The following is a 21,455-nucleotide window of genomic DNA, read 5'->3' on the forward strand; positions in this document are numbered from 1 at the left end:
ACAAAGAGTGCAAAATATCTAGGAGTCACTATCACCTCTAATTTAAGTTGGAAACAACACATAAATAACATTATTAAAGAAGCGAATGGTGCCTATTGGGCCCTCAACTCCATATTAAACTCGAAGTCATCTTTAGAATTAAAATGCAAGAGCACTGTCTATCTAATGGCAATTAGGCCAATCCTAACCTATGCCTGCCCCGCCATTACCACTCTAAGTGATCATTTAAAAAATAAACTCTCTATGGCAGAAGGGAAGATTATTAGAAGACTCGTCGGCGCACCTAAATGCATTAGCAATAAAAAGGGATCTTAAAGTTGATGACATCAACGTCTATATAAAAAATTTAAATATAAATTTCTACGATGAAGCAAAAACCTGTACCACTAGCAATTTTATCTCACTCCTAGATATAGAACTAATTGACAACAACACTGAATTTAGCCCCATCACTGCCTTTTTCCTTAGGGATATGGTGTTGCCCTAGCACACGATATACACTCAGCCCGAGCCGACTCACACGAACCCCCTCTCGATTTTTTGGTGCTAAGCACCCCCTCTTCTTCCCATCTCCATTCCTCCTCACTACTCCTCATCGTCGATTTATTACTACAGATGAATCGGTTAATGCCGCTTCGCGGCATCGCACCGAGATTTATGTGATTTCTACCATTCTACCATATTAGGAAATTTATAAAAGTTTGTCTTAATACCTCATTATATATTATGATACATTGTATGTTGAGTACTGCATTACATAGTATTGTATATTTTAAATAAAATAGTCCTTACATTAGTCCAAACAGTATTTTAAAGTACTAGAAGTGCAACGGATTAATGATTTAAAGGGGGACCTCAAATATGCCAATAAAATAATGCTGATGATATTTTAAGTTATAAAAGCAGACTGTACTTTCTCTGAATAATTTTGTTTTTTGCTAAACATTCTAATATCTCATGAAAAAAATTTTTCTTTTTAAATGGCATGTAAAAATTTTATAGAAATTTTTACGATTAAATGCATTTTGCTTAAAATTTTCTTAATTAAAACCACCTAAATATAAGTTTTCTCTATTTTATTTGAATTCATAACATATTTTAATGCTAAATAAAGGAAGCAACGAACAATATACTTGCAAAAGTAGAAGGGTAACAAAATAAGAAATAATTATTTAAAAAGATACATGTGCTACAGTTGTAGCTAAAGAAGTGCGCTTTAAAGTAAAATTCTATCAACTTATCTTTTTCAAAAAGACATTTATGGGACAAAATATTTCTTTTGCTATTTTCCGTTATTACGTTAAACGAAAACAAGTCCTTACTTAAACAAAAAAATATAATTGCCAAGTCTGTCCCATTTTTTTTATTTTAGATATAAACCAAACAGTTTCAGAGACAGATTGATTAAATAAATTTTTTTGAAATAGTTAAAAAATATTATTAATTATAAAAATAGCATGTCATAGGATGGAATTATGTTCACTTATTTAAAAAGATACAGGTGCAACAGTTGTAGCTAAAGAATTGCGCGAGAAAGTGAAATTGTATCAACCTATCTTTTTCAAAGGGATATTTTTTATAGGACAAAATATTTCTTATGTTATTTTCCGTCGAGACTTCTTTTTTTATTTTCTGCTTTAGTAAACCGCTTTCTTAAGAGAATCTACAACGTTTTTTACACGAGTCTTAAAGAAGAACCGCAATTTCTACAGGAATATATAGATTCTATGCTGAGAAAATGGGTTTTTTTTTCTGGAAGAAAAATTCAGCGTTTGTTTATCTCTTGGGATGTTGTTCTATTGTATTTAAAGAAAAATGAAAGTGAAAAACAAAATCATGCACTTTCCATGTTTTAGCATTTTTATCGCCCATTTAATAATAATTAATTGGGTTTTTTTACAATATATGTTCAGATAAATTAATTGTTTTAATGAGTTGATAAACAATATTTTTAACATTTTGCACTCTGAATACTTTAAAATGATGTTCAAACTAATATCAGGATCAAATTAATTTAACTACATAATCATTATTTTTACATAATTTTAAAATTCATACCTGTCAACTTTTATGGTTTTCACAGCGGTAAGGAAATACAATTTCAGCTGAGAATATGAGCTGGTGTTTCTAAGACATATAGGGGGCCTTTTACCTTTACATAGTGTTACTTTATTTTGAAGTTGTATTAATCATGAATAATTTAGAGGAAAGCAAAAGAAAAAGGAATTGACTATTTGTTATAAATCGAGCATGCTATCAGCGAGCCTCACGCTATTTTTTATAGGATGTAATATTTACAACAGGTTATGGGCTATTAGCAACGTTTTACTGAGTGGATAGCTGTTTTTGACGACGTGTATGAACTTTTGTATGCCAAATCATGAGTAGTACTTCGTTTTTCATTAACGTTAGTGGTGAAGTGATTGCTCATTTTTGTGGACTAACAGTTTGGCGATGGATGGAAAGAACTTTATACAGTGCACGAAGTTGGAAGGTGCGTCCAACTGGACTGAGTGGAAGTTAGAAATTAACTCTTTATTCGTCTTAAATGACTGTGTTGGAATTTTGGATGGCTCAGTTGTAGAACCGTCGGTACCTGTGAAAGACACCAGTGCCGAGACGGTAAGTGAGTACAACAAAGCGCTCGTATCCTACACAAAGACGAATGCAAAAGCCGCAATAATAATTCGATCAAATGTATCGGCGGATATTTTAAATCTAATTCGTATGCGTGGTAACTCTGCACAGGAAATATGGAAAGAGTTGCTGAACAACTTCGACAAAGTGTCAAGTGTAAAATTGAATACTCTTCTTCAACAATTTTTCACTTTCAAAATAGAGAATGGTGAAGACGTAATGAAATCTCTCGCACGTATGCGTACGCTATGGGTCGACTTGCGACGGGAACAGGAGGCGAGTGGTGAAGGGAAGTTGCCGCAAAATCTGCTCATGCCACGTATCCTATCGATTCTTCCGTGTGATGAATACAGAGAGTTCAAGTCACAATGGGACTCGATACCAAAAGCTGAAAAGTCACCTGAGAGACTGATGGAACAAATAAAGATGCGCCTTCAAAGGCAAAGTGTATGCATGAAAGAAGACGCTACAACAGCTTTTGCAACAGGCGGTGCAAGGCACGGTGCCAACGGAGAGAAGAAATGGAGGAAGGGGACAAGGTCTCAGATGGCGAGAAAATCTCAACCTTCGACAACTACAGGTATGAGTAAACTTACTAAGGCCAATGATGGTGTGAAAAGCTTCCGTGGCAACTGTTTTCGGTGCAATAAGCCAGGGCACAGGGGAAAATTTTGTCCTGATTTTCCAGACAAGCCGAAGATGTCGGGTAATAAAACCGAAACTTTTCTCACTTATTGTAGTGCTTTTATCTGCCAAAATGATAGTAGCCGAAATGTGTGGCTCAGAGACGATGGAGCTACAGCACACATCACAAATTCAGCGGAATATTTCAAGACGTATCGTCATTTTGACAAGCCAGGGGAAATCATAGTTGGTAACAAACAGACGATACCAGCGTATGGCTGCGGAGAAATTGACATGTGCGCAACTGTTGGAACCCTGCAAAAGTCTATTGAGCTGAGTGATGTATTATATGCACCAGATATCAGCAAAAGTTTACTATCAGCGTCAAAGGCGATGAAACGAGGAATCTCAAACTTCGGAGATTCGGATGACATGGTTTGTCGTTTCTTTCGTAAAGAAAACCCGGAAAATGTACTTTTAGAGGCTCCATGTTCATCTAGTGGACTCTTTGAATTACGTGCAAAACCGGTCAAGCCAGAAGGAGGTTCTGCTGCTTCAGCTTACCTAGTCGACGATGACGTAACAACACCTTTCCCAAATACAACAATGATGACAACGACAAAATTACCACTATCAGTTTGGCACAGAAGACTCGGGCATCAGGGAATACAGTATGTGAAACAGTACTTGCGCCAAAATGGTATAGACTTCACCGATGTAAACTCTTTTGTGAACCTTGCAGGTACGGTAAACAGTGCCGACGAACTTTCAAATCAAAACGATTTAAAACGAAGGAGTCAGGTGAAATCATACATGCATACTCGAATCACCAGTTTTATCAAGAGGTGGAAAGAAGTACATGCTAGTGATCAAAGATGATTATTCCAAGTTTCGGAGTGTAGAATTTCTGAGACATAAAGATGAAGCAGTAGATAAAGTTAGATCGTTTCTTACTCGAACTAATAAGGACGGCATAAATGTGAAAGAACTGGTTACAGACAGCGGTCGTGAGTTCGACAACGCTAAGATGACAAAACTGGCTAATGATGAAGGTATCAAGTTAAGAATCACTATGCCGTACACGCCAGAACAAAATGGTGCAGTTGAAAGAGAAAACCGCACAATAATGGACTCAGTTCGAACTATGCTCAAGGATACAGGCCTACCACAGTTTTTATGGGAAGAAGCAGCATCGACGGCTGTCCACATTCTTAATCGAACTGGACCAAGTAAAATCACAGGAAAATCTCTATTCAAAGTATGGTTCGGACGCAAGCCGAAAATCGACAAGTTTCGAATTTTCGGATCAACTGCTTTTGTACATGTACCGGATGTCAACAGAAGTAAACTGGACGACAAGGCTGTAAAGGGATATTTGGTTGGATATTGTGATTGTGATGGCTATCGTGTTTTCATACCATCAAAGAATGACACAATCAAGAGCGCCAATGTGGTGTTCAACGAGCAGCAGATAGGTCCCACTTCCCTGTCTTCAGAAACTACTTCTAGTGCCAGTACATCAACTGGTATGTAGTTTGAAATTTCAGGCAGTTCCGACGGTACTGACTTGCAGGAGAGTGAAAATCTTCGCAATGTAGAAGATGAACCATCACAGATGGCGATGCATGGATTGCGTGACCGATCAACTATACGCCGCCCACCCAGATTTAACGACTATGAAGTCTACAGCAGCATCCTGAATTTGACAGAACCCCAATCACATGAAGAAGCTATGAAGTCTTCGATGCATGTCAATTGGAAACGAGCCATGGACGAAGAGATGGCTTCGCAAAACAAGCACGGTACGTGGAAACTTGTTGAGCCACCTAAAGGGAGAAAGATTCTCGCAAATCGCTGGGTTTACAAAGTGAAGACTAACCCAGGCGGCTCTATCAAAAAATTTAAGGCTCGATTAGTCGCGAAAGGATATACGCAGACGAAGGATATCGACTACTTGGAGACTTTTAGTCCAGTGTGTCGTTATGACACTATTCGAGCTCTAATTGCAACAGCAGCTAAGGAGAAACTAAAATTATTTCAAATTGACGTGGTCCTTTGATCTTTCCAATAGAGCTTTCCTTTATGGTGATTTGACTGAGGATATATACATGTATCAACCCGAAGGATATGATGACGGAAGCGGACGTATATGCAAGATGCTCCGACCTTTGTACGGTCTTAAACAAGCTGGTCGATGTTGGAATGCCAAGTTTACCGACGTGCTAAAGAAACATGGTATGACCCAAAGCAAATCTGACCACTGCCTGTTCACTCGTAAGGATTCGGGACACAAGATGCTGATGGCGATTTATGTCGATGATGGTATTGTCGCTGTACAAGACGAAGCATCATTCCTCACCTTTATGAACGAACTCAAGCAACATTTCAACCTTAGAGTGACAACCTTAAATTGTTTCCTTGCTTTACAAGTTGAACAGTTGAAGGACGGCTCAATCTTCTTGCACCAAGAAGCATTCACTAAAAAGATGCTAGAGCGTTTTGGGGATGCTACCAAAACATCACGCATTCCGGTGAAGAAGGCAAATCTGAAGGTTGAATATGAACTTCCGAATGCTGATGGGATGATAAAGATCAAGGAGGCAAATCCTCTTAGCAGTCACATTCCATATAGATCAGCAGTAGGTAGCTTGCTTTATATAGCGATGGAAACCCGACCTGACATTGCTTATGCAGTAAGTTTAGTATCTCGTAAATTGGACAATCCCACAGAAACTGATTGGGAAATTGTGCAGATTACATTCAGGTACCTTCGTACTACCATTGCACGTGGCATTGTATATAGCAGTACAGATGATAGAGGCCTTATGTTATTTAGTGATGCAGATAACAACAGTTGTGCTGAAACTCGGAGATCTCGCACAGGTGTGAGATATCTTTCTACGGTGGAGGTGCAATTACTTGGAGAAGTAAATTGCAGGAGGCTATATCCAATTCAACAACAGAAGCAGAGTTCATGGCAGCAGCTGATGCGACAAGAGACCTGATATGGTTAAAGCACCTGTTTGCCGAGATAGCCAACGACATCTCATTACCAATCCTCCAGATTGATAATCAAAGTTCCATCAAATACATCAAAAATCCGATGTTTCACGCTCGCACTAAGCACATCGATCAAAGATACAAGTTTGTCCAGGATGAGTTTTCTGAAGGACATTTTGAGATAGGCTACGTCAGAAGTGATGAGCAGCAAGCAGATATTCGGACGAAGGCACTTCCAGCACCTCAGTTTCATGCTCAAAAGACATTACTTGGTGTGAGAACAGTTCTTTGAGTGACAATATTGACTATAGACTGTTTTTATGCTCGAAGGAGGCTGTTATAAATCGAGCATGCTATCAGCGAGCCTCACGCTATTTTTGTTTATCTTGTACAGTTGCACTTTCGTAATTTGGCAACTTCTATTTCTTGTATATTTTGAGTTTATTTTTTTCTAATCGCTCTCTTCCTTTTTATTTCTAAGTTCATATTAAATACTATTTAAAATAGCTGTCACCTTTATTTTGCTATTATTTACAACACTATTAAAACAATAAAACAGTTGCTTGAACTTTATTGATTAATGGGTTACGTCTCATTTAAGCATAATTAATGTTTAAGCACAAGCTTAAGGTCTCTGGTTTGGTCTAGCTGGGCTCCTGAGGCCAATAATGGCCCTTTTCCCCATTCATCCTGTAATGAGAACATAAGCAAAAACAATAGACGGATTACATAAAATGCAACAAATAATGGCACAGGTAGGAAGAAAAGAATGGCTCTTTGCCATGGTAAAAAGTAACAAATAATTGAATGTATAGAAAAGTTCAAGACATGTTTACATGTAGGGAAACGAAAATTACACGAAGGATAAATATTTACAAAAAATGGGAAGAATTAACAAATATTCATAATGAATAACGTTAAGATCATAAAAAAACTTCATTAACAAAAAAGTGTACCTCTGTTAAAGGGGCCGTTCAAAAAGTACGTACATCTCGAAGGGGGGAGGGGATTTGCTATTTTGTACGGTTTTGTATGATGGGGAGGGGGGGAGGTATTATACAAAGTACGTACATAAAGTTGAGTGTTATTGTTTAAATAATTTAAATTAATAAATTATATTAAATAAATATTTAATTTTATTTAAAACATAATTATTTTAATTTTTATGAAAAAGGGGGTAGACTAATAAAATGTACGTACTCTAAGGGGGGGGGAGTAAGACCTTGCGTACGGTTGTGTAGGAAGGGTGGGAGGGGGTTAAAATTTCTCCATTTTTGTGTACGTACTTTTTGAACTGCCCCAAAGTAGAAACCCGACCGTCCTGGTTATTACCACTCGTGTTGGGTTGCTCTCTACACTAAAAATTACTCTGATTAATATCGTCCTGAAAGGACTGGACTGGATATAAGTTTGGTCTAGAGCCCCTGAATTAGACAGGCCGACTTATCATTTATTGTTGGAGCAAATAGCTAACATAAGCACAGCGAATAAATATTTTCAAGTGGTAGTTTATTAATTGTAATTCTTGGTTTAATAATTTCGATTTAGTAGATTTTAATCCACCACTATTTCTAAACAATGCGTAGGGTTATATAATTCATCACTTTGCATTACATTTTACATGCTTTACATTTCTGAAAGAAAGAAAATATCGTCAACTATTTGCAACATTTACATTGTAGTTATTTACCGTTTTTTAAATTATTTTGGCGTGTCCGGCGCAGTTGGCATCTCTGTAATACATACCTGACAACTTTTAATTCTTTCCATTATCATTTTTCCCAGTGGTATTAAAATGGAATTAAAACTTCAATTTTAAGCAAACAAATACGTTGTATATGAGAAACCTTAAGTTGACAACCATGATAGTAACGCATATTAGTATATGTGCTTAATTTTTGTAAGAATAGTGGTGATCAGTGTCATTTAAAAAATTAAGTTTATAAAAGAAAAAAGTGCATATTTACTACCACTTTAAATATAAAAATAAAATCTTCCGGAAGAGTTGGCAGGTATGCTGTAATACCATAACTAATACAAACATAACGTTAACTTGCGAACTTGTTTGCTCCAATATTGCTTGATAGGTCAGCTCTGATAGCATAGGAGCCTTAATTTGGTCCAAGTACCAGCGGGCACCTCACTTCTTCATCTGGTTACTGGCCCTTGGGCAACTGAGACTAATGCAGAGATGCCAACTTGCTCCTCTTCGTAAAACAGTATTTTCTAGTGGTAGCGAAATTTAAGTTACTTTTTGTTTAGTATTTTTCATTATAAGTAATTTTTTCACTACTTAATATCAAAAATTATAAGTATGATATAATGCAACGTTAACCCCTTGGGGACGGGTGATTCTTAAAAGCATTCGTACAAAATCAGAATCAAGTTGTAATTAAATAAAAAACGGTAATTTAAATGTAGTCGTTGCTAATTTGACTGCTTTTCTTTGCCTTTACTTTAATTATTGTTAGTTTAATCATATATGTAATCAATGATAATTCAAAGTATAACTAAATAGTTTTATTTTGAACAAAGTAATGGTGGATTAAATAAATCAAACAATTATAACTCCGCCCACAAATAAACTGCTAAAGAAATACTTTGATTACCAGTTTTATCTTTTTACCCTGATTGATACGGTTTTATGCTGTCACGTATTTGTGACAGTCGGCGCGAAAGGGTTAAAGCATCAAACTACTGGTTACTATATTAAAAAGTAGGCGTAACTATCTTTCTTTGACGAATTTTACTACATAATTTGCTACCACTTCATACCTGCCAACTCTTCCGGAAGATTTTATTTTCATATTTAAAGTGGTAGTAATTATATACTATTTTTTTCTTTTATAATCTTAATTTTTAAATGATATTGATCACCACTATTCTTACAAAAATTAAACATATATATTACTATGCGTTACTATCAGTGTTGTCAACTTAAGTTTTCTCAAATACAACGTATTTGTTTGCTTAAAATTGAAGTTTTAATTCCATTTTAATACCACTGGGAAAAATAATAATGGAAGGGATTAAAAGTTAGCAGGTATGCCACTTTATTAAACCTATTCCTGAAAGCAGAGCAGTTGGCATTCCTGCTAATGGCTTTAGGATAAGCTTAATGGGGCTTTAGGATAAGCTTAATGGGGTAACAGGACAATTATATATTTGTTTCAAATATTTAAATGTAGTGGTTGTCAAAACCATTTTCTTAGTTATTAAAATAAGGATAAAGTGTGTCTGTATAAAATTTGTTACGATTGCCTTGAAAAGAAGACACAAAACCCAAGTTAACACTTAACCTAAATGCTTAAAATAATTTACAAAAAATGTGGAATTCAATAATTTAGGATAAAAATAAAAATTTTCCGAAAATCCAGAGAGAGTGGCACTATACAAGTTATTATACGTGTAGATGCAGTTTTAACGTTATGTGTAAGAAAAAATTTAAATCTTTAATTAAACACATACTTTTTGTTGCAAAAAATAATTAAAACCCCAACTAAAAAATAAATTGTTTAAACTAAAATAAAATCTCGTCGTTTAAAATGTTTGATAAAGCTTGACAACTGCATTAGGTCAACATTATTTTAACACAAAATGAATAAATATTTACTAAGATTTCGTGAAAATGTTTTTCCATTATTAATCTTTCAATCTAAAACTAATATTTAGGGAATTCAGCTTCCGATATTTTCTTGTGAGCATCAATTTTATTAAATTTAATTTTCTCTTATATTTTTAATTGCAAACATATCGCATTTAGATTATACTTATCATCAGTAGTGAAATTGAAACTAAAAGCATTTTCTCAATTACTATTTTAATTAATCTACATATAATCGTCAAATCACACCGTTTTAACATTAATTAGAAATTGTTTTTTTTTATTCAAATTTCATTGATTCAAGTTATTGTATATATTCAAATTAAAGATATTTCACTGCGATTTCAAAACATCTTTCTTTAAAGTTTTAATTAAAATAAACATTCACACGCTGTTAAAAATACAGCTAGCTTACTTTTGTTGTTTCTAATGCCAGTGAGGGTTTGTAAACATGTTTCGATGTTATTCTGCATTTAAAATACCATTTTTCAGTCGTAAGTAGTTGCTTTTAATGATGCGATAAATTTTAAAAAATACCTTCTTCCTGACTTCGTCAGACAAAATTATTATATTTTTAATGAGCCTTTGAAATTTCCAGCGATTTCTCTTTGTAGTTTTATAATTAAATATTTTCTTTATTGTCATGTAAAGCATATGTCTTTCATTTTATGGCAAACAATTCTTTAAATTGTAAGCGAAACATTTTACCGAACATTACTCGTGGGAATAGAGTTTGAAAAGTTTTTTTCTAAAACGCATTTGCAATAAATTAAGATAACAATTAAAAATAAAGAAACTTGTAGTTGTGTAAATCATAACATGCATTGTGAAATTAATTTTTATTACTTTTGAAACTATGCAGTTTTCTAGAAATGTCACTCACATATAAACAATTAAATACATTTTTTTTTCTTTTATAGGTTTTAGTATTCTACTTTAGTTTTTGTTGATAATAACTTTTTGAATGAGAATAACTATTAAGGGGGGACCCCACCCTGAAATGGTAAAATATTAACGTTTTTCTCGAATTTTTTTTAAGTAATAGAGACAATGAAGAGACTCCTTGTTTTTTTAATGTTATTTAGTTACAATTTAAGTCTATTTTAAAATTTTTTTCTTTTACAAAATAATGAAAAATGAGTTGGTGGCAGCTCCGTGTGTGACTGGTCATCAAAAAGTAGCACCTCACTGGCCTCATGGATTTAGAAGTCCTGAAACATGGGAAAACGATTTTGTTTAGATTTTCTGAAACATAAAGACATTATCTATAAAATACCATAGTGGTTTTTTGATATTCGCAAAATTACCAAAATGGCGGCAACTTAAAAAAAAGTTAAGTTTTTCATTAAAAAAATATTCATTAAAAAAATATTCATTAAAATACTAATATCAAATCGAAATACAAAAATATCAAAAAAATCCTATGCTACTTTCTACGTATATTTTTACGTAATTTAAAATAAAGAACAACTTATTTCGTTGTATAGATAATGAGGAAAACGTTAGGCCAGGTCAAAAAACAGCGTTTTGAGAAAAACGCGTTTAAAGTTTTGACCTATGGTAGGGGAAAACGTTTAATTTCATATATATATAATGGTCGATAAATGAAATGCCTACAATAAGTTTCCATATACAGTCAACAGAATGGATGAGACACAAAAAGAATGTCACCCCTCTTAATCCGGCCGAACGGGCCTTTCTACCTGCTTAGCGACGACTCTCTATTTTCCGGTATAACTTCCAAACGAAGTTAGGTACCGAGAAATCGTACCTAATACAAAGATTCGAAAAATGCAATAAAATTTTTTTCGAATTTTTGAAATATTCAGAGTGGGGTTCCCCCTTAATGTTTTACCCCAAATGCTTCAAATAATATTTAAAAATTATAGAATTCAATAATTTTGGCCTTCAATTATTCAGACATTCAAAAGTCTTGAAACAGGGATTTCAGGTCACTATAGTTCAGAAACAAAATAAATCAGTATCAGTTAATTATTTTTTAAGAGACACAATGAAGGAAAATAAAATTCAATGTATTTCTGTACAATTTCTAGCGTCAAAAATGCAAGATAATTTTGGCAATTTTTATCAGCATTGTTAGTTATTTAGTTAGTTAGTCTGACAGCAAGGGGACTCCAACTCACAATCCGTCTCCCACTGAGGATATATTTTACGTCAGGACAATAATCGGCGCGAGCCGGCTGCAGAAAAAGAATCAACCAGCCATCGCCGGTATTCGAACCCGGGATGGGATGACTCAAGATAATGGGATAACTTGAAATTCTATTAGAATTTTTTTATCTTATCGTAAACAAGTAAACTATAGTAAAAAAAAAATTTTTTTTTTAAGAGACTCAAAACAAAATGGGTGAATATACGGTAGGCAACTTTTTTCCAAGGAAGATATTTTTTTGGAAGATGTAAAGTAAAATCCTGGTCAGTTAGATTACCAAACCAATAGCCCCCTGCAATTCTTCTGTAAGGATGAAAACAAAGTTAATTTCGATATAAGAATAGTAAATTTTATTTTGTTTATTTACTGATTTTTGAAAGAATAACACAATTTTTAACTATCAAAAACAAGATCCCCAGATAATAATTATTTTTAACAAATGAAAAAGTCAAACAATAAATCAAGCAATAAAACTCCGTATTTAAACAAAATGCAATTTTAAATAATCAACTTATAAGCTAGGGATTCAGTGAAGTTCGATCAACCAGAGCTGTCAATTTTCCGTAATAAACGTAAAATTTAGAGGAAAAAAATATAAAATTTAGGAAAATAAAATATTCTGAAATAAAATAACATCTCATTTCTATATTTTTTTCAAAAGAGGTAAATCAATACTTATAAAAAATTTAAATGTTTTATTACTGCAATTTTTCAAATACCCAAATTAAAATTGTAGAATTCACAAGCAGTTTTTTCCTTCCGAGAAAAAGAGTAAAACTGAAATGCATGACAGGAGTTTTCGAAAAGTGTCACCTTTTGGTCAACTTGACAAGCATTGAATCGAAGGTGTTTGAAGTTTTTCAACGCATAAAGTGTGAAGGTGAGGGGTTGAGCAAAGAGCAAATTCGAATTCTTCGATATGTTTTTAATGTAGGGAGTGCAAAAAACAAATTCGAAATCTCAGATATGTTTTTAATGTGGGGATACCAAATTGCTTCTCTTTCTGGAAATAATTTTTCTAGCAGAAAAATATATGTTCATACTTGATCTAGGAAATTCTATTTAAAGTTTTATTATTCCCCACTATATTTAAATAATCAAAACATTTATATATTATGCTACTTTTAAATATGTTAACTTGCTTCGCTTTGTCGGAAATTATTTATTCAATTTAAGTGGTTTTTCCACCACTACTTATCAAAATTTCAAAGAATCATATGCGAATGAAATGCTAATTTTTTGCAACTACGTCGTGGTGGCCCTTTAACCCCTTGGGGACGGTTGATCCAGAAAAGCATTCGTACAAAATCAGAATCAAGTTGTAATTAAATAAAAAACGGTAACTTAAATGTAGTCGTTGCTGATTTGACAGAATTACTTTGCTTTCACTTTGATTATTATTAGTTTAAACATATATATAATCAATGTTATATATATACACTGGTGTGCAGAACTTAAGCAACAAGTGGTTTTTCGGCCACAGCTTCCCAACAAAGTAAAAGATAGCCATGAAATTGCAGTATAATATGCACGTAATTCAGTAGAAAGTTTATTTGTATGCAAGTTTCAGAAATAAAACGTCGTAGGTGATGTAAGTGTACGTAAACCTTGTGGGTCGGAGCGCGCAGTTCAAAGCTGTGATAAAAGGATGAAGAGCACCGTAGTTAAAGACATTCGCTGCATGTGCAAGTGATTTGTTTTGTGAAACATGTCTTCAAGAAATCATTTAGACGACTTTACTCGAGGAAGAATGATTGGGAAGCTTGAGGAGGGGCGTAGTGTGACCAGTGTCGCCGAAGAGTTCGGAATCAACAAAAGTGTTTTTCTCGTGCTTGGAATTCCTTTAAAACTACTTGTACAGCTGTTCGGAAGGTTGGTGGTGGCCGTTCAAGGAAAACAACACCAAGATATGACCGTTACATTGCCCTCCAGGCGAAAAGAAACCGTTTTCAGTCAGCGAGCGCCATATCTCAGCAACTGTGCACAGCAACAGGACGACTAGTATCAAGATTTACAGTAGCCAGACGCCTCCACAAAGGTGGCTTATTTGCTAGACGTCCTGAACGCTGCATACCTTTAAAAGTTAACCATCGGCGGCACCGTTTAGAGTGGTGCAGAGAACACGAAACCTGGACACATCATCAATGGAGTCGCGTCCTCTTCACAGATGAGAGTCGTTTTAGTGCTACAAGCGATTCTCAACGTCAGTTGATCTGGCGAAAGGTTGGAGCTCGATTTCATCCCAATAACATCGCGGAAAGAGATCATTACTGTGGTCCTGGAGTTGTTGTCTGGGGTGGCATTATGTTGAACGGGCGGACTGAGCTTCAGATCTTCGACCGAGGTTCTGTAACTGGAGACCGCTACTGCAATGAGGTAATCCTACCCCATGTGCGTCTGTTCCGAGACTTCGACCAGACTTCATTTTTATGGATGTTAATGCCCGGCCACACCGTACTGCTAATGTTCAAGAGCTACTGGAAAGTGAAGATATCAAATGAATGGATTGGCCAGCTTACTCTCCAGGTCTAAATCCCATAGAGCATGTGTGGGATGCTTTAGGAAGACGTCTTGCGACACGACAGTATCCTCGGGGTAGGAACCATCTGCTGAAAGATGCGTTAAAGAAGGAATGGAGACGTTTAATCCAAGAACTCCTGGATAATCTGGTGCTTAGCATGGAGAAACGATGCCAAGCAACAATTACAGTAAGGGGAGGGCATATCCCATACTAGGGAACTATCCCATACTAGGGAACTATTCCATACTAGGGAACATACTTTATATTCATTTCTTCTCCGTTATTCTTTTACCATCGTTTAAGTACAAAATAATGTACCTGTCGTGGAACTGATCTTATGTACGAGTTTTATGATAATGTTAATCATTCCAGATGTTTTACATGTTTAACTGAAATTTTACGTTCTCTCAAAATTATCATTAAAAAAAACAGTATGAATTTCTAAGAATCACATTTTTACTAAAATTTCATAGGGTGTTATAAAGTTTCATGTGGAGTTTTCTTTTTTAACTATGCTGTGTTCAACAAAAAAGTAAAAGAAAAAACTCAGAACTCCCTAAGAAGGCTCTGTTATTTTATGAGGGAAAACCAGAAAAACTTTGATAAATATTTTTTTGTAAAATATATTTAAAACTAAATCAGAATAACAAAATCCATCTTCTCTATATAAGGAAACGAAACTCTTGTGCAATTAAAATTATACAACCGGTTATAATTTGCTTCACTTTGGGATTTACTTTGGGTTTCTTTGTCTAATAAGGGTCCCGCAGTGAACTGATTGTTACGACACGGTTTCTAGTAGAATGCCGAAGTTAAGCATCACTGGTTGCGGTCAGTGTGTGGGTCAGTGACCACTTTGATCAGCCTATAAAGGACCGAGGGTGTGCTGTATCAGTCCTCGTTAAACTGTTCTACTGTGAAGTGCTCGACTTCGTGCGCAGGTTCGAAGGAGAGGAGCCGTCACCTCTGTAGAGGATTAAAATTTTGAGGGCATGTCTTAGGATCATCCTCATGGATGTTTCCCAGACTGTCGCCTATAACCCACTGTGCAGCTCTAGTGTGACGTAAATAAACAACATCGTTTGCCTAATAAGGAGGTCTGTACTTGTGAGAATCGTTCTCAAAACAGAGAAATGAAAACAAGTAATGTCATTACTCTTCAATAAGACGAACTATTGAATAAATATTGTCCTTTTTTTAAGAAATTTACTCTAAAGTAAATTATTTCCTTCTATCTTTTATTTGCAGGTGACCGTACCTTACCACAGCATATCATCACCAAAAAGCCGCTTCGCTGTTTTGAACAACCACCATTCCTATTTCGTCCTCGTAGATAATGGAACTGTTGGTAAATATGGTGCTGAAATTGCTCTACGGAAAAAACTCGAAAAGTACATATCCCAGCAGAAGATTTACACCAGTAAGTTATGTACAGATTCCATAAAGAACGAAAACATATTTAAAAAATGATAGTACACATTTATTGAAGTGATAATGTGTTTGAAATATTAAAAAAAAATATGTATTTTCTTCTAAAAATTTTATTATATTTCAGAAGTTTTAAACTGGCCGGGATAGTCTGGTCGGTAGAGCGCTGGACCCATGTCCGAGAGTTCGTGGGTTCGAACCCCGCCGGCCGAAGACTCCCCGTGTAGTAACTGATGCACGTTTAATCTGTCGAGTCGCAAAAGTCCTCCATGTTCCCACAGCAAATCAATACCTCTGGGGGTACTGGATTGGAGATCGATCGTTCTCTGATTCAGGGCAAAATTACGATCGATGGATGAATGAAGGGTTCCGCCCTATAAACGGGTGCGATGTATGGTGTGTCAGAAGTCGAATTATTGGCCATAGATGGCGCCACTGGAAAACAAGAACAATCGCAACCCTTCTGCCTAAACAGGCATACGTCAACAACAACAAGTTTTGAACTTGATTTTTAAACTTAAGAATATTTTTTATAAGTAAATTCGCATACGCATATAAATAATCCAGCCATAAAAACCATACATAAGTACGCGGTTTTTAAGGAAATAGAGAAAGAGGTCATTTCAGTACTGACAAAACCGAAAAGAAATTGTAATGCATGGGTTGCTAGTTCACAATCCAGTACGACTCGCAATCCAGTACGACTTTTTTGGATACTGTTGGTCGCAGTTACAAGGCAAGCTTTTATTTCTTTTATAATTTTATAACCTGTACTTATACTAAAAAAAAGTCAAGAAGCAATTTTTTTTTATTTAGGAAAATGCCAAAAAGGAGAATGGGTCATTAAAAATCGCGCGGGGTAAGTAGTATAGTGCTATGGAATCACGTGACGTGATATTTTCAGCCCATGGAATTCATATAAAACCACTTAAAAGTACTTTTAGGTAATGATAGAGGGAAATAGCTGGTGTTATATGTAGGAAAGAGGGATTAGTGTGGATATGGGGCTGGAGTACACAAATAGAGCATTTATATTATTTATCATTTTAAAAAAAAACCTGTTAATTTTTGCAGATTGAAAAAACTGTGTCACACATATATATTGTTACAAGAGAAAAATATAGAAAGTTAAATAAAAATTTAAAAGTCGCGATTTTTATGGTGGAAAAATATCTCCTTAATTTTTGCTTTAATTGTATCTTCAGACTATTTTATGGGAAATATTATACCATTTATGAATATGCTAATATGAACAAAAAGGACATATTATATTATTAATGAAAATGCTTATATGGACTAAAAGGAAATATTATGATTATTAATACGTATTATGAAGGAATATGTTTATTATTACATATTGTAATAAACATATTTTATTTGCATCTGGATGCATTGGTGTGCGATATATGTGTTCACGTCATTTTTATATTTTTCTTTTAAAGAAAAAGACTATGAAAAATTATACATCTAGATTAGATTATCTATAATTTAAAATGAAGATAAACGTTCAATGTTTAATGAAAAAGTGCAAGATATGTTCAAATTAATTAGTAAGTATTTTTAGTAAATTTGTAATAACTGTCAAACTTCTTCACTTAGCGTATTTGTTTGCCAGTAAATATGTTTTTCATCTCGTTGTTTGATTTTGTTAACTATTGTTTTTATGTGTTTTGCCATTTGAAAAAATAAATATAAATTTTATGACCATCGACTTCTGATTGAAGTATTCCGACACGCTAGAAATTCCTACTTTCGTTTCATCTTCTTAAGATTATTCTCGTTACATTATTCTTAAGATTATTCTCGTCCCCAAATTGAGCCACTTGCGCCAGCCAAAACACATTCCCGCTTACCTTAATCGATACTGAAAATCTTTCGTAACTACTGGGGAAAAAAACGTTTCTGTTGAATTTATGTAAAAACTTTTGTATTTAAAAACAGAGAAAGACTATTTCCATTTTAATGGAGACCAGTTAAGAAAAGATTCAACATTTCATCTACCTTATTACATTTTAAAATGTTTTTGATCTATTATTATACAAAATGAAAATCATTTTTAAAATATATTTCTTAAACGTGATTATCTTTATTTCAACTAGCTTAAAAATTTGTCAAACGTATTGAGTTCGAAAAATATGGTAAAATTAAAACAAGTTGTAAGGTATAAACATTTTTTATCTCATGCCTAATCAATCTCATCATGGGATCCGTGTTTTTTTTAATAAAAACTGTTTGACGATTACAAAATTCAGTGGCAAGTTAAGAAAAAACCATCATCCCTATGGAGGAAGCTTATTTACATCGAAGTGCACGCCAAATGGAAGCCAAGCTTCCAGCGTGAACATGTATCAGCATCACCAACTCTTAAAACAGCGTTGTACAGCCTTCTTTTTTCTTGCTTTCTTAAATAGTGTGAAATGAGTTTGAGTTTCTACCACTTTCTGCAATAATAGTTGAATTGAGTTTCTACCACTTTTTGCATAAATAGTCGCCTGTGGCATGCCTGCTACAATAAATACATTGTCATTTGTATAATGTAGTAAATATCGATAGCATATCTCATACCTGCCAACTTTTAAACCCTTCCATTATTATTTTTCCCAGTGGTATTAAAATGGAATTAAAACTTCAATTTTAAGCAAACAAATACGTTGTATTTGAGAAAACTTAAGTTGACAACGATGTTAGTAACGCATATTGATATATGTGCTTAATTTTTGTAAGAGTAGTGGTGATCAATATCATTTAAAAATTAAGATTATAAAAGAAAAAATAGTATATAATTACTACCACTTTAAATATGAAAATAAAATCTTCCGGAAAATCCGGAAGAGTTGGCAGGTATGATATCGGTTCGTCCCGCAGTGGACTGATCGTAAAGACACTGATCCCAGTAGAACACCGAAGTCAAGCATCACTGGCTGCGGTCAGTAAGCCTGCGTAGGGACCGAGATCCGAGATTGCTGGGTATCGGTCCTCCTTAACACGTTAAATGCCATTCGAATTTTACATGGCTTGCGCGTTTGGCCAAACAGTAAATAACTATAAACTAAATTTGCAAATATGAGAGATTTTACTAGTTTTTAAAAGGTTTAGCATGACATATCTTTCTTTATTTATAAAAAATTGGGCAGCGCAGAAAGCCCATATCCCATACATAATGAAATAAAATAAAAAGTTAAATTAAAAAACAGTTTGAGTTCAGAAGTCTATGGGGTGGCTTTTACTGGGAGACAAGCACCTTGCTTGTGTAACTGAAAGAAAATGAAAATAATAAGAGCAACTTGCTGTAATCTTTGGATGGCTGTAAATTGATTGTCAACGTGAAGTAACATAGGTCAGGATTTCAGTATTGGTATGACGCATCTTACTTTACTTACTTTATTTAAAAACAGCTGGGCACCTGGGCCGCGCAGCGCCCCCTATCCCATTCATCATGAAAGATCAGATATAGATTCAGATGGTTGTAAGGAGGTGAAGGTATCTATCGGTGAAAAATGTTTACTATTTGTGGTCATGATTAGATTTGCTTCAGCTTTTTTGACATTATTTTTCTTTTTTTTCTTCTTCAAAGGGGGTTCTGCAATATTTTTGGTTGAGCTTTCTGAATCTCTGGTTGACTCATGCCCCGTCTGCTCCAAATGTTGGCCGCCTTCATAAGTTTCCATATCAATGACATCAATTGGTGTTGTCGGTATTTCGGGCCTATTGGGCACAGACATGAGAGACTGCTCCAAATGATTTAGTTTCTCAAGTAGTTCTTTATTTTTCCTTTCATCTTCTTTAATTCTCCTTCCCATGTCTGCTAACTTTTCAGCCATTTTGGTTTCAAAATCCGAGCATTCCTCATCCGTTGTTGAACCACGTGCACGTCTTTCAGTCAGCCGCTTTCCGCCACGTCCGTGTTGGTGATACGTAGCCATAGTTGCGTGATTGCGAATATTAACTTCAGCAGTGATGTTAACGTAAATTGAAAGCTACTATATCGGGCAGAATCATTTAACTTAACTTGCATCTACTTATACTCTTAAGTTAATTCAGAATTAGAAAAACATACATGATTGCAAGAGTATGAAATAGGTATTACTCACTCAAAAGACACCAATGAAAATCCGAAAGTTCTACGACCTCCTCGCGTCTCGATCAAAACAGCTTCTCCAAAAGTTCATAAAAAACTCGTCATGACATGACATCAGATTTCCATAAATTACATTATACCCCCATAACGTCCATACCCCGCCGTATGACGTATCTTTAAAAAGTGGTGAATTCTATAAGCCTACGAATTGTTTAGAAATAGTGATAATTAAAAATCTAATAAATTGAATTAATTAAACTAAGAATCACAATTAATAAACTACCACTTGAAAATATTTATTCGCTGCCTGGAGCAAGTTGGCATCTCTGTGTATGTAAATAAAACTATTATGTGTTCTATATTGCATTAGTTTCTTGAAACCATTTTAGTAACGATAATAATATTAAAAAAATTATGTGTTTCTAATAATCTTGACTTCGCCAGTCACCGATGACCCCCGCGGAGCTGCAAACTAACTCAGTGCCGGCCACCGTTGACTCCCATGGCACTCCACGTGTTAAACTGTTCTACCTTAAGGTGCTCGACTTCGCGCTCACTTCGTCGGGCTGCCAAAACAGGCGAGCCAATCCTCTGCAGAGGATCAAAATTGTGATATCATGTGCGATGGAATTATTTTTTGATAAACAAGTGTGAGAGAAACGTTTTTGTGTTTTCGTAGAAAAATAGTTTTTGTATGTTATAGGAGCTGAAATGGAAGCCTGCGGAGTGCCTGTAGTGTGTGTAGTTGTAGAAGGTGGTCTGAACACTATTAGAACAGTTTTAGAATATGTAACTGACACGCCTCCAGTTCCTGTGGTCATTTGTGATGGAAGTGGAAGAGCTGCTGACCTTCTCGCATTTGCTCATCGTTATATGCATGATTATGAGTAAGTGCATTCATTTGAAACTATTCGAACTGTTGGCATGCTTAACAGGTGTTATATAACATGATGCATGTATAACAGGTATTATATAACTTTAGAACAGGTGTTCTCAGCTTATGGGTCCCTATTTTACTTTGGTTCACGTCATCTTCGTAAGTAGGTTGCCAATGTTTATCAAACAATGAAATTTTTTATAGAAAACAAAATCGTGAGATCTTTCCGAGTAAACAGGGAAGTATTTAAATTTAGTTTATCAATCCTTTGATTATTTACTTTGCCAATCTTGTGATTATTTAGTTTATCAATTATATGACTATTTAGTTTTTCAAGCCTAGAGATATTTTGTTTATCAAACCTATGGCTCTTTAGTTTAGGGGTAAGTATAAAATACTTAATTTACAATATTTAGTTTATTAATCGTATATACGATAACCGTATATACTAAATAATCATATATGATAATTTAGTTTATCAATCCCTATTTTATTTAATTTATCAATCCCATT

The 21,455-nt window shown here is 34.6% G+C and overlaps 1 protein-coding gene across 1 annotated transcript in view; it reads left to right on the top strand.

Moving 5' to 3' along the window:
- Positions 1-21,455, top strand: part of Trpm (transient receptor potential cation channel, subfamily M) — a 264,967-nt gene that overhangs the window by 182,192 nt on the left and 61,320 nt on the right. Inside the window, exons 6-7 of the mRNA XM_087151134.1 lie at positions 15,808-15,979; positions 20,769-20,952. Of these exons, the coding sequence (XP_087007260.1) occupies positions 15,808-15,979; positions 20,769-20,952 (356 nt within the window). The remainder of the gene's footprint in view (positions 1-15,807; positions 15,980-20,768; positions 20,953-21,455) is intronic.

This window comes from Parasteatoda tepidariorum, chromosome 9 (assembly GCF_982258835.1).
Source record: "Parasteatoda tepidariorum strain Cologne lab strain chromosome 9, Ptep-v5.0, whole genome shotgun sequence".
Lineage (NCBI taxonomy): Eukaryota > Metazoa > Arthropoda > Arachnida > Araneae > Theridiidae > Parasteatoda > Parasteatoda tepidariorum.